General features: G+C 29.9%; 1 protein-coding gene across 4 annotated transcripts in view; it reads right to left on the bottom strand.

Annotated features, from left to right (window-relative positions):
- The window catches only part of Unr (cold shock domain-containing Unr), an 84,007-nt gene that overhangs the window by 11,823 nt on the left and 60,202 nt on the right, over positions 1-11,982 (bottom strand). For all 4 annotated transcript variants that reach the window (XM_075373308.1, XM_075373309.1, XM_075373310.1 and 1 more), the window contains 4 exons: positions 11,679-11,804; positions 7,087-7,298; positions 2,659-2,906; positions 1,152-1,319 (listed from right to left, as the gene is read on the bottom strand). In XM_075373308.1, the coding sequence (XP_075229423.1) occupies positions 1,152-1,319; positions 2,659-2,906; positions 7,087-7,298; positions 11,679-11,804 (754 nt within the window). The remainder of the gene's footprint in view (positions 1-1,151; positions 1,320-2,658; positions 2,907-7,086; positions 7,299-11,678; positions 11,805-11,982) is intronic.

Below are 11,982 nucleotides of genomic sequence, written 5' to 3' on the forward strand. Positions count from 1 at the left end.
GGAGCTGAGTATAACTGCTTAAGCTGCAGGACCGATCCTGGAGGAGGAGAAATGGTGTGATATGAGTTTTAGTCGGTAGGGTGTGGGTACACATAAGCTCTTAATAACATCTAGCAAAACCTAGAGTCCGACACTCCCCAATTTATGGGGAGGTGCATAAATGGCATTTCTCAGACTCACCTATAACAAAAACAACAAAAAAAAGATTAGAACCCAAAAGAAAAGATCTCTTGATCCGATCCCTCAGCATTTACAAATGAAATCCTAGCAGAAAAGTAAAAACACAGCCAAAGAATAGGTCAGAGCATATTGAAGGAAATGGCTATTTAAAAAAAACAAACAGGATCACAAAACTTATGTAATGACCAAGAATATACATATAGTAACAAAATAACAAGAAACAAAGCCCAAAAACAGGGAGACTCAGGCATTATCTACCGCAGTAAAACCCAGGTACTATACACAGGCAAATACACAATAAAGGTTATGCACCACGGGGAAAAAACAAACTTGAAACATAGAAAAGCAAATTCTAGAACCCAGAAAAGCAGAAGAGGATTAGAAACTATGAAAAAACCAAATGAACTTTATTAGCAAGTAGACAAATTATCAGATGCAATTAGGAAACACAGATTTGCCTTCTACAAACACATGATGAAAATGGATGAAAACAGATTAACCAAGAAAACATGAGGAAGACTGTTACCAAGCAATTAAAACAGCTCAAAGATCTAAAGGAAGCAAAGATAGAAACACACAAAATCCGAGACAAAAACTTAAAACATGTGAAGGATTCCAGAATGGAAAATCACTCTGTTATTCAAAACAGAATGATAAAAATCATTACAAAACACATACGCATACAAAACAACATAGAATACATACAAAATGTAAAAGTACTGGGAACATCTTATTTTAATCTTACAGACTAGTGTCAAAAAAAAAATTGATTTATCTTTAACTAACAGAAGGTTCAGACTATTGTCAAACTTCAATTTGGCTTCTATATAAATAGAAAATTTATATTTACGATTTCAGTCACTATATTTTTAATAATAGATATTTACAAAAAGAATTATTTTTAAGTAAATTTAAGATAGCATAATCAATTTTTACAAATTGAATATGAACATTTTTACAATATAGCATACCTTTAATAGCATCAACTGTAGTTTTCCTCTTCTTTCTAATTGCAATTATATTAGCAGCTCTTCCATCAGAGTCGACCTGAAATTGTACAGGATCACCATCTTGCAGTAATTCTCTCTTATTTGTCAACCCTGTTATACCAAATTCATATTCTGCTCCTTCTTCGTTTTCTGTAAATAAAATTATTTAAATTAAAATCAAAATATCATACTAGACTGTCAGATCAGATCTCACTTAATATAAGTAGAAAAATAAAATCAAATAAGTTCTGGAAATTAGGCTTTAAATTAACACAAACAAATCAAATTTCTGAAAGAAATTAATAAAGGTCCAATTAAAGGGGTGTCGTCTGTTTCAACCTTAGTTTTAGAAAAAAAAATTTAATACTAAAAAGATGTTACAGACTAGGGTTGTTCTTCTGACAAAATAATACCTTTATTGGTTATATAAAATCACAGGAAGCTTTTAGTCAGGGTAAGGGAAAATTTCCAGTACTAAACTTAAACATAAATTCTTTGTAATTGTTAAAAAGTATAATCATTAACAGCGTTATGCATTTATACAGCTTATAGGTATGTTTGTATGTTTCTCAATAGTCAAAATTTGACTGCTCCCTTTTCGATTCTTAAGATTCTTGTATGATGGAGAGTAGATACAGAAGGACCTGTCTTAATGGTTGAAAACTTATCATTCCTTTCCTTATTCCTTTAAGGAATAAAGGATAAGGAAAAGGGTAGAGAAGATGAAGGGGACAATCAAATCACAATAGAACTGCCTAATCAGGGTAATTTATCCGTAAACAAGCAAATAACTATTGTAAAAGTCAAGAAAGAAAAAGTGTGTTTTTGAAGAGTTAAATCTATATATATATATATAAGGAAAAAAGAGTTTTATGGAAAATTAAATCATTTTCTTTTCTGGTTTATAATTGAGTTTGAATTAATTTTAAGAAAACCAGCAGAGAAATTATAGCCCATCATGCAAAACAAAACTCCAACTTTAGCCTATTTTACATTAATGTAAATTTACCATAACTTTATTAAGATATATTTAAAAAAAGAAAAAAAATATTTATGAATAGTTTTATTTATTGCTTAAGCATCAGAATAGATTTTTCTGATGGTTGGCCTTTTGAAATAAAAAGTGCTATCTCAGCTCTTAGTACAGGTAGAAATTTTTTTTCATGAATGATATATTTTAACAATAATATTAAAATGAATACACAGTTTCATAATTTCAATAATCAACAGGCCAGAAAAAAGTTATAAAGGAGAAATTTCTATTAAAACTGTCAGCAATCTCAGTCATCTGTAGGAAAAAATATATTTTGCAGAAAAATAAAAAGTTCAAATTCTGTACTATGCTTTATGCTTTCAGGATGGAATAGAAATAAACAAAGTGCTGTACATTGTAAGGGAATGAATTACTTTAAAAACAAAAATAATTCAAGTTAAAGAATTTTGATAACTATATAATCATAACCAAATACAATATTGATACAATAATTACCAGCTTCACTATTGACTTGAATTAGACCAGCGTACTGAGGCTGATCAGGATTAACGCTTCTCAAAGGTCGTACAACTTTACCATTAAAAACCTCTTCACCAATAGTAACACCAAGATCTATAGTACCTTTTGGCAGCACTCTTACATTCTCAGCAGACAAACAACTTCCTCCAGAAGAACTTCTACTTCCTAATACATATTCCACCTCCATTCCCAACTCTAACGTGTTTGCATCACCATCAAAATTACTGTTAACATGCAAAATCCACCATTATAAGAATAATCAATGTTTTATAATAATATCTAAGACACCTAGTATGGTTTGTTTTATTGAGTCACTAATAGTAATTTTATCACATATTATGGAATTTTTTTGGAAAAAGTCAACATTAAATCAAACTACTGAAAATAATTTAAAAAACATAACAAGCCTGCTTATAAATTTTAAACAATACCACACAATATTCTATTCATCATGCATTAATTAAGACAGAACATTGATTATATATCTACAAAATTATTTTATAGGAAAATAAGACATGAAAAAATATTACTAAATATTAATAATATAAACTGAAGGAATAATTTACAGATAAATTTCCATAATTTTTTACCCTGCACATCAAATAGAACTTTTACAATACACACACACACCTCTGTAATAATATCAGAATCAAAACACAGCAAAAATAATCAGTCAGTACAAAATGACAGCAAAAGTTACAACATTTTCATTCCAATGTTATTATGACTATCTACCCAGACAAGAACTGAACTTAAGGATTATAGGTCCTAAACATATGACTTATTAATCTTAACATCACAAAAGATGAAATTTTAAGCTTTAAATTATATTTTGGTAAGAAAAGAAAACTTCTCTTAACTACATTAAAACATGGCTTCATGTTTCAAATTTGAATAACCGTAAGAAATGATTTCTGTTCATTGATTTGTGAATTATTAGAGGATTCTCAGTCACATATTAAAAATATATACCACTACTGAGCGAAATTATGAACTCTTTTATCTAGACACAGTGTCAGTCAGGTTTTGACACTGAAATGTAAAGTATTTTTCTCTTTAGCCAATGAACAATTATTGCAAGATAAAAAAAAGATACTAAGCATTTCTTCACAATTTTCTAAAATTTGATAGTAACTTTTTGCATGACTTTTAACAATATGTAATTAAAGTAAGTAAATTTTGACTAATACTCCCAATCAGTATTTTAACATGGTAAAACAGAATTCCAGCTCTTAATGAGCTCAATAGAAAAAAATGATTCAACACAATACAATGAATAACATTTAACTTGTAATCTGACACTTAAAAAAATAGGACCTTCAAATGTAAGAAAAATTTTACTTGTAATCAAATTACCTTATGGTAACAAGTTAATAAATGAACTGACTATCAGAAAATTGTGCATTGTGTTCAATGAAGCATGATCAAATATTCAAAATGAAAATCGTTCTGGCTATTTATAATTAATAAGGCTTCATGATTCACTAGTAAACTACACAGCCTATTCCTTCAGATTTCAAGATCTCCCCTAAACAAAATCGTTAAATAATCTTGGATATAAATAAATTTGTGCCACATGGAATCCTGAGCTATTTATTATTTGTAAACAAGAAAAATCAAATGGTTATGACCTTGAAATTTCTTCACTGATAAACACAAGAGAGTAACGATTTTCTTAATCATATCTTTACAGTAATGAAAACAGATCTGTAATAAAAATGCTGACTAAAAATGCTAAAAGTAAACGATAACAGTGGGAAACAAAAAATAATTTTTTTGTCTCGGGAAGAAAAAAATGTGATTCTGATTGTATTTTTTCTCCTGAATTCAAATATATCAGTTTTCCCCATCATTCAAGGTTTCTGAGACAGGCATTTATGATTTCAAACATTTTAATACTTTCTGCATTCTTAACTACACAATATTCAAACCTTTATCTCACCTTGAAAGTAAGAAATGATGATTTTCTGCTATATTTCGCCTGTGGAGCATCCCTTTTGATGGTCCAACAATAATCGGCCAGCATATTAGGATTCCAATTGCCTTGATATCTCTTTTTCACAGCTGAATTCTCCAGATGAAAGTGTTCCCAGTGCTCATCGCTCACTGCGCCAAGATTTTCTGGGAAGAAATCTAGGTGCGAGTGCAGGAAGTGTACTTTTAAGGACATATTACAACCCAAATTTTTATAAGATGTTATAAGATCGTTGACAATATCACGGTAATTTTCTGCCTTGCGATTTCCCAAAAAACTGAGTAACATTTTTGAATGCTTGCCAAGCTGTTTCTCCAGTGGATTCAATAGTTTCTCAAACATTTCATCATGCATTAGTTTCTTTCATACTAGCAGAGTGAGCTGCAGGTACTGATGGGAATTTATTGCCATTATGCAGAAGCACAGCTTTTAAACTAACTTTAGAGGAATCAACGAAGAAGTGCCATTCTGTTGGGTATGTTCAATACAAAATGTCGCCATAAGAGAAGAAATGTCATTACAAAACACTAAGCCATTTTCTTCAGAAATATAGTCTTTAAATTCAGAATGACGATTACGATAAATACATATCTTTGTATTCTTTTGAAGAAGATTCCATCCTTTTAGCTGCGAACCAAGCAGTTTAGATTGTTCTTTGGATAACTTTAAATTTCACAAGATTTTCTTGAGTCAATAAGTGAGGTGCAGATGAACTGCTTTGTTCAAAAATTGTATCACCAGAATCTGTTTCTTTTTCTTCCTTACTTCCATCAGACTCTGAGCTCTCTTCATCTAATGTCACAGGTTCTGGAGGCTTTGGTATGGACAATTCTTCACAGTGTGGAACCGATCTCATTGCAGATTGCAAGATAGGATACACCACTGTATGTTTTGTTTCTGATGTAATCCCTTTAATGTTTGTTAAGCAGAAATTACAATCAGAAGAATGATCTTTGGGTGCCTCCAAATCATAGAGATAGCAAATGGCTCATGGCATGTACCATTTATCCCAGAGAGAAGCCTAGAACATGATAAACAACAGATATGTGGGGCCCAGGCCCTTGTTTGGTCCCTGACTTTAACCCCAAAATAAAGTTCATAACACCTTTTTAGTAATGGAGTTAAGGTTTTGCCTTTGGGACTTGAGCATCACTTCACCACATAACAAAAATTGTTAGGATGATTTAAACAAACTTTAGGCATTTTGTAACTAACGACTAATTAAAAGAAATAAAGTTGTAAATATGTAATACACAATAATTCAGACAGACGAAGCAGTCACAAAGATGTGTTTACTGCTTCACTACTATCTCACAACTGGCATCGTTCTGATGAATGTGTGCTACCCTAGATCACATTTGCCTGTCTATACACGTCTGAACCTGCACAACAGTAGCAACACTACCCTTTGAATTAGCTCATTTGGTTCCGTATTTACAATGTTCTAGGGAGCTTTTACTTACACATGGACAAAAAAATGTTTTAAAATATTTAAAAAAATTAAAATAACAAACAACCGTGGGTGATGGAGAAATTGTGAATACATATTTGAAAACAGGATAAAAAAACTGCATTAAGTACACCTTTTGGTATGAGACAAAAAAGCTTGGTATGAGATCTTTTTGTCATTAGACAAAAAGCATGTTGACCACTGTAATCAATGCAAAGACATCAGTTAGGAAATCATCAAAACCATAGCATATGTCAAGCTAACTCAGACCACACAGAAAATGATGATGGCCACTCTGAGATAGGGACGATTTCTTAGTTATAGGTTTCATTTCTAAGTGGAATAACAATAAATTCAGATGTTTACTGTGAAACACTTAATTTGCAGTGATGATCATATAAAAAACACTGCCTCTTAGCGACTAACAACCTAGCCGTGGATTTCTATAACAATGCGCTATAGAGTAATAGCTCTTCATTTGGAAAATTCTGGGTTTGAATCATAGTCATGCTTGGAAAAAAAGGAGTAGGAAAGCAGTACCAAGTAAAGGGCATGATTATTGGAGATATGAATAAATAAAATGAAATGGAGACTAGAGCAATAGATTTTATTGTCAACTATGATGTAAATTCCCGTAACTGAAATGGCTATAGGTAAATGATTATAAGTCACTACTAAAAATGAAAAAGCCATTTTCAAGAATAACAAGCAATCCAAATAAATTTCTTTTTAAAATAAAACCAAATAATTATATTTTTTAATTATGGTTTGATTTAATTTATCAAAAAAATTTTCTGTACTTTCTGAATGATACTTGCGTTTAAGATTACTAATGACAATTTATTAATACATAAACTTGCGCAGGACAGTAAGAATCAATCAAAATGATAAATTGTTAACAATTTCAAAAACCTAACAAGTTTTTAAAATCCTAACATCTTAAAAAAAAACTTGTGGATTGTAAAAAAAAAGGATTTACCTGAAATGAAAGAAAACTTCCCTATCATGAGCAATTGTTTCAATAAAACCAAAACCATCTTTCAAAGCTGCAATAAAACCCCGACATAATGGCTGGTTTGGACCGATACCATTTTTTGTGTTTGACTGTTGCTGATTTTGTGATTTAATAATTACAATCTCCGTTGCAATTAATTCTTTATTTCTTTTCACTTGACTTACATTAAATTCAACCTGAAATAAGATACAGTAAATAATCAGATGCTAAAATTTGATATATTTGCATTATAATTAAATAAAAAATAGGGTAGCATAACTTTATGGCACTCATTAATCAAATCGTAATTTTTTTTTTTTAAATTAGATATTCATAGCTAAATGAAAGGATTTGGGTCATTTTGTTGTGATATAAAAGGCTTATACATTGAAAAGAACTGAATATCATAAAATAAACTAGTTTGAAAAACAGAAGCATTATGTGGCTCTATTTTAAAATAGTTTCAATATTTTTGGTTTAAATAAATTACTTTTGTATTTCAAATAAGTATTAAATTTCTTATAGCAAGTTTTAAAAATCTTTATTAAATCTGGTTTAATAAAAATTCTATTAACGATTAAATAATAAAATATATATATTATTTAATATTACATGAAATATAATTCACCAAAACACAGATATTAGATAAGTTAAACTTACCACAAACTAGTTTTTGCGGGATTCCACATCTTCAGTTAGTAAATTCTATATCAATGTTTTAATGTAGGAGATATAATTTAATATCAACTGAAGATGCAGAATACTGCAAAAACTAGTTATTGGAAAAATTAATATGGTAAGTTTAACTTTATCTGATTACTGTGTTTTGGTGGTTTATATTTCATTAACACAGCAGTCAATGTAATAATAAATTATTTGAATATTCAAAATATTATAGTATGTATATATATATATATACACACATCATTATACAATAATAATAATAATAATTATTATTATTATTATTTTATACCATCAAATACAGTTTGTAAAAAGTAAGAACACTTACCTATTTGTCTGAAGTACTTTATGAGCATCAGCACTTGCTTATAAAAATACACATAATTAAATATGAAAATTAAAAATATTACTTTTAAAAATTTATATAGTAAAAAATATCAAAAATGTCATCACGTATAGTTGTCATATTTAAAAACAACCTATATCCATCATGTTACATTACAAAACTTTCTGCAAAAAAAACCCACAGAAATATAGATTCTGTACCATACAATGGGTTATAATGGGTTGTTTTTAAATATGATAACAACATAAACATGTAACATTTTTAATATTTTTGACTATAGATCATTTTAATTTTTATATTTTAATTATGTACATTTTATAAATAAGTCTGCTGATGATAGAGCTGGAAACAAGGAAAGTACCTAGGCAAATAGGCATAAGTGTTCTTACTTTTTATGAACTATATCTAGTGGCATAAAAAAATATTATTATATAATATTTACTTTATACAGTGGTTGTAATGTTCAAGAAAATAATATATATATAAAACTGTTTTCTCATAGAAAAAATTCTCTAAAAAAAAAAAACAATGACAACTTTAATGGTTATAAAGAATGCAGTTTAATTTGTTATAAGTGTACAAATTAACATCTATGTTATAAATTATGTCAATCATTGGGTGGAATGGTAGTGTCTCAATCTTTCATCTGTAGTTCATGAGTTTGAATCCCAGTCAGGCATGGCATTTTTCGTAAACCACAAAAATTTCATTTCCATATCCCACGCACAAGCTTCAAGCTTATATATATATAAAAAAAAGCTTTTTATACGTTAATAGCTATAGTTCAATTAATGCAATTAATTTGTCCAGACAACAAAAGCAAAACTGATGCAACATAATAATAATAATATGTGTAATGTACAAGTAGAGTACTGTATGTGTTAAGAAGCTCCCACCACCAATTACTAGAAAGCATTACCACGGCACTGGAAATGTGGCTGACAGCATCTACCACAATATCCATCCGAAGATGAAAAAACATAAAATCAATCTAAAGAGGGACTTGCTTTTGTAACAGTAATTTATGATTTTACCCAAAAACAAAGCATATATTTAAATTTATGAACAATATAATATTTGACATTTTTGCAACTATTTTACTGCAATTTTAATTAACAATTCAGTTCAATTACTAAACTAATAAAAGAGGTAGTTAATGATAATTATACAAACAGTTCACACTAATATTGTTTAGTTTTAAATGGCAAGTAATGCCAAACGAACAGTACGAGGGTAAATCAAATATAAACAGTAATACTTTTTTTATAAATTTTATTGATTAATAATATACACAATTCATTTATACCATCATCAATTCTTTATATAGTCTCCTGCACGATCTACACACCTTTGCCAATGATTTGAAAGCTTTAATAGTCCTTCTTAACAAAAAGTTTGAGGAAGAGTCATCAACCAATTGTGCACGCACTCCTTGATGTTATCATTGCTTTCAAATTGTACTGCTCCAAGTGATTCTTTCAAGAACACAAACAAAAATAGTCACAGGGCAACAAATATGGACTGTAGGGAGGATGGTTGAGGGTTTCCCAGTGCATATTTTCCAATTTATCCCTTGTCAAAGACACGGTATGCGGCTTGGTGATGTCATGGAGAAGTTATGACATCACTGATGGGCATATCCCATCTTTTGTTTTAGTAGGCAGCTTTTGTTGAATATAGCAGCTGGTAGTAGTAAGCTGCATTCACAGTTTGTTGATTGTGAAAAAAAATCAATGAGTAAAACTTCCCTCGAGTCAAAAAAAAATTGTTGCAAGAACTTTTCTGGCTGACAAGACAGGTTTTGGCCTTCACTGGGCAGCCCTCATCCTTCTTTTGCCACTCCTTACTTGCCATTTTTGACTCCAGAGTGCAAGGAAGGAACCATGTCTCATCACACGTGATGATGAGCCTCAAAAAATCGTCCCCTTCTTGCAAAAATTGCCAGAAGTCTCTCATACATCTCCAACCTGACCTGTTTTTGATTTTTGGTCAACAACCTCAGAACCCATCGAGCACAAATTTTTCTGAAGCTAAGATGATTAGTGATAATGGATTGAGCACTCCCGTAACTGACTTCTGCACTTCTGATGCAATTTCTTCAACAGTGAACTGGCGATCACCTTCAATAAGCTCTTGAACAGCATAGATATTGTCAGCTGTGGAACTTGACCTTGGGCGTCAATCATGACTTATTTTCTATACTTTCTCGCCCACCCTTAAACTGTCTATAACATGTACACACTCGGTTCTGGAACTGTGTAGCATCCCCAAACTGTAACTTTAAACAAGTTAAAATTTCCACGGGTAACAACTTCATTAGTTAAAAACTTTATAATACATTGTGAAACAGATGACGAAACCTCTTCCTTACTCACAGCTGTACTGGTGACAGAACAGAGTGGAGGAGCTAACCACACTGATTCCCCCTTCTCTAAGACACCAAACATTAACCCCCCACTCTACCATCTGGTTTGGAACTGCTTGCTGCGTAGAATTACAAAATTACCATTTAAATCTAATTCACCCTCGTACAACAAAATTGAACTACAGTACATTGAAGCAGAAAATGTTCAAAAAATTTTAAATCAGACTTTAATGAATCAATAATAATCTCATATTCATCAGATGATTCAAGTGATGTCAGAAAACATGACTATTAATGAGTAAACAGTGTAAATTTCTACTGACCAATCACAGCTTTTAGTTTAATAAATAAGTAGTTTCGCATAACACAATTTATTTGTGATCTCAATAAATAATAGTTTTTAAAAAAAGTATCGTTTCAAATATAAATACTAAAAGATAGAAAAAAAGTTTTTATGACTAAACATCACTTTTTAAAGCATGCTGACTAAACCTTAGTTTAATAGTACATATGCATTAACCGATTAATTGTTTTATGATAGTGATTCATTGATATGTTATATAATAATGAAATACTTTTTATGACCTAATCGCACCGTTATTCACAATTATATTAATTTTAATATCATATCACGACATTAATTAGAAAGAATACAGAAATTTTAACCTCAATGTGTATTTAGCATATGTGGATAGCACTGCAAGAGTTAAGCCAACAAAATTCCATTTAAAAAAAAATGAACTGTTAGAAAAAAGTCCACAAAGAAAAGAAGCTACTATTATCATTTTAAGGCGGTATCATTTAACTGTTATCCACTAAAAAACAGAATACAGTATGCATTATAAAACATTTATATATAAAGTGCAAACAGTTCATAGTAATGTGTGAAAAATAATAAAAGTAGAATGACAACAAACATGTGAAAATCTACAAAAGTTCACCACTTAGCAAGGATTAATATATAATAACCTGATAATGTAACAATAACAATTCATAACCGCTTTAGTAACAAATTTTTATACTTTACACCAATTTAGCAAATAAAATCCTTATAAATTTAATGAAACTCAAAAACATAGTGTGATAAATTATGAATTACAAAAATAAAAAAAATATATGAGCTAGCCTTGAATAAATCTTTTTAAAACTATCCCCTCAACAAAATATGATTTATATAAAACTTACCTTATCTCCTTCATGAGGTGTTCCTTTATCACAATCTTTTACATAATAAGCTATAGTCTTCTTACTACCATTTGACTGATAAGAGATTATACCAGATTCAGGAGGTTTGTCACCATTTCCAGGGGACTACATAAACATATAAAAAAAAAATTAATTATTCATTAAATGAATGTTATAAAATAATGCACATGCATAATTATCAATTTTTAACTAAGACAAGCACATAAAGATATAAACCACGTTACTGACTTTAAAATCAGTACAAACAATTTCAAAAATTTAAAACAACTTAAGATAATTTTTA

Source organism: Lycorma delicatula, chromosome 8 (assembly GCF_047948215.1).
Source record: "Lycorma delicatula isolate Av1 chromosome 8, ASM4794821v1, whole genome shotgun sequence".
NCBI classification, from domain to species: Eukaryota; Metazoa; Arthropoda; class Insecta; order Hemiptera; family Fulgoridae; genus Lycorma; species Lycorma delicatula.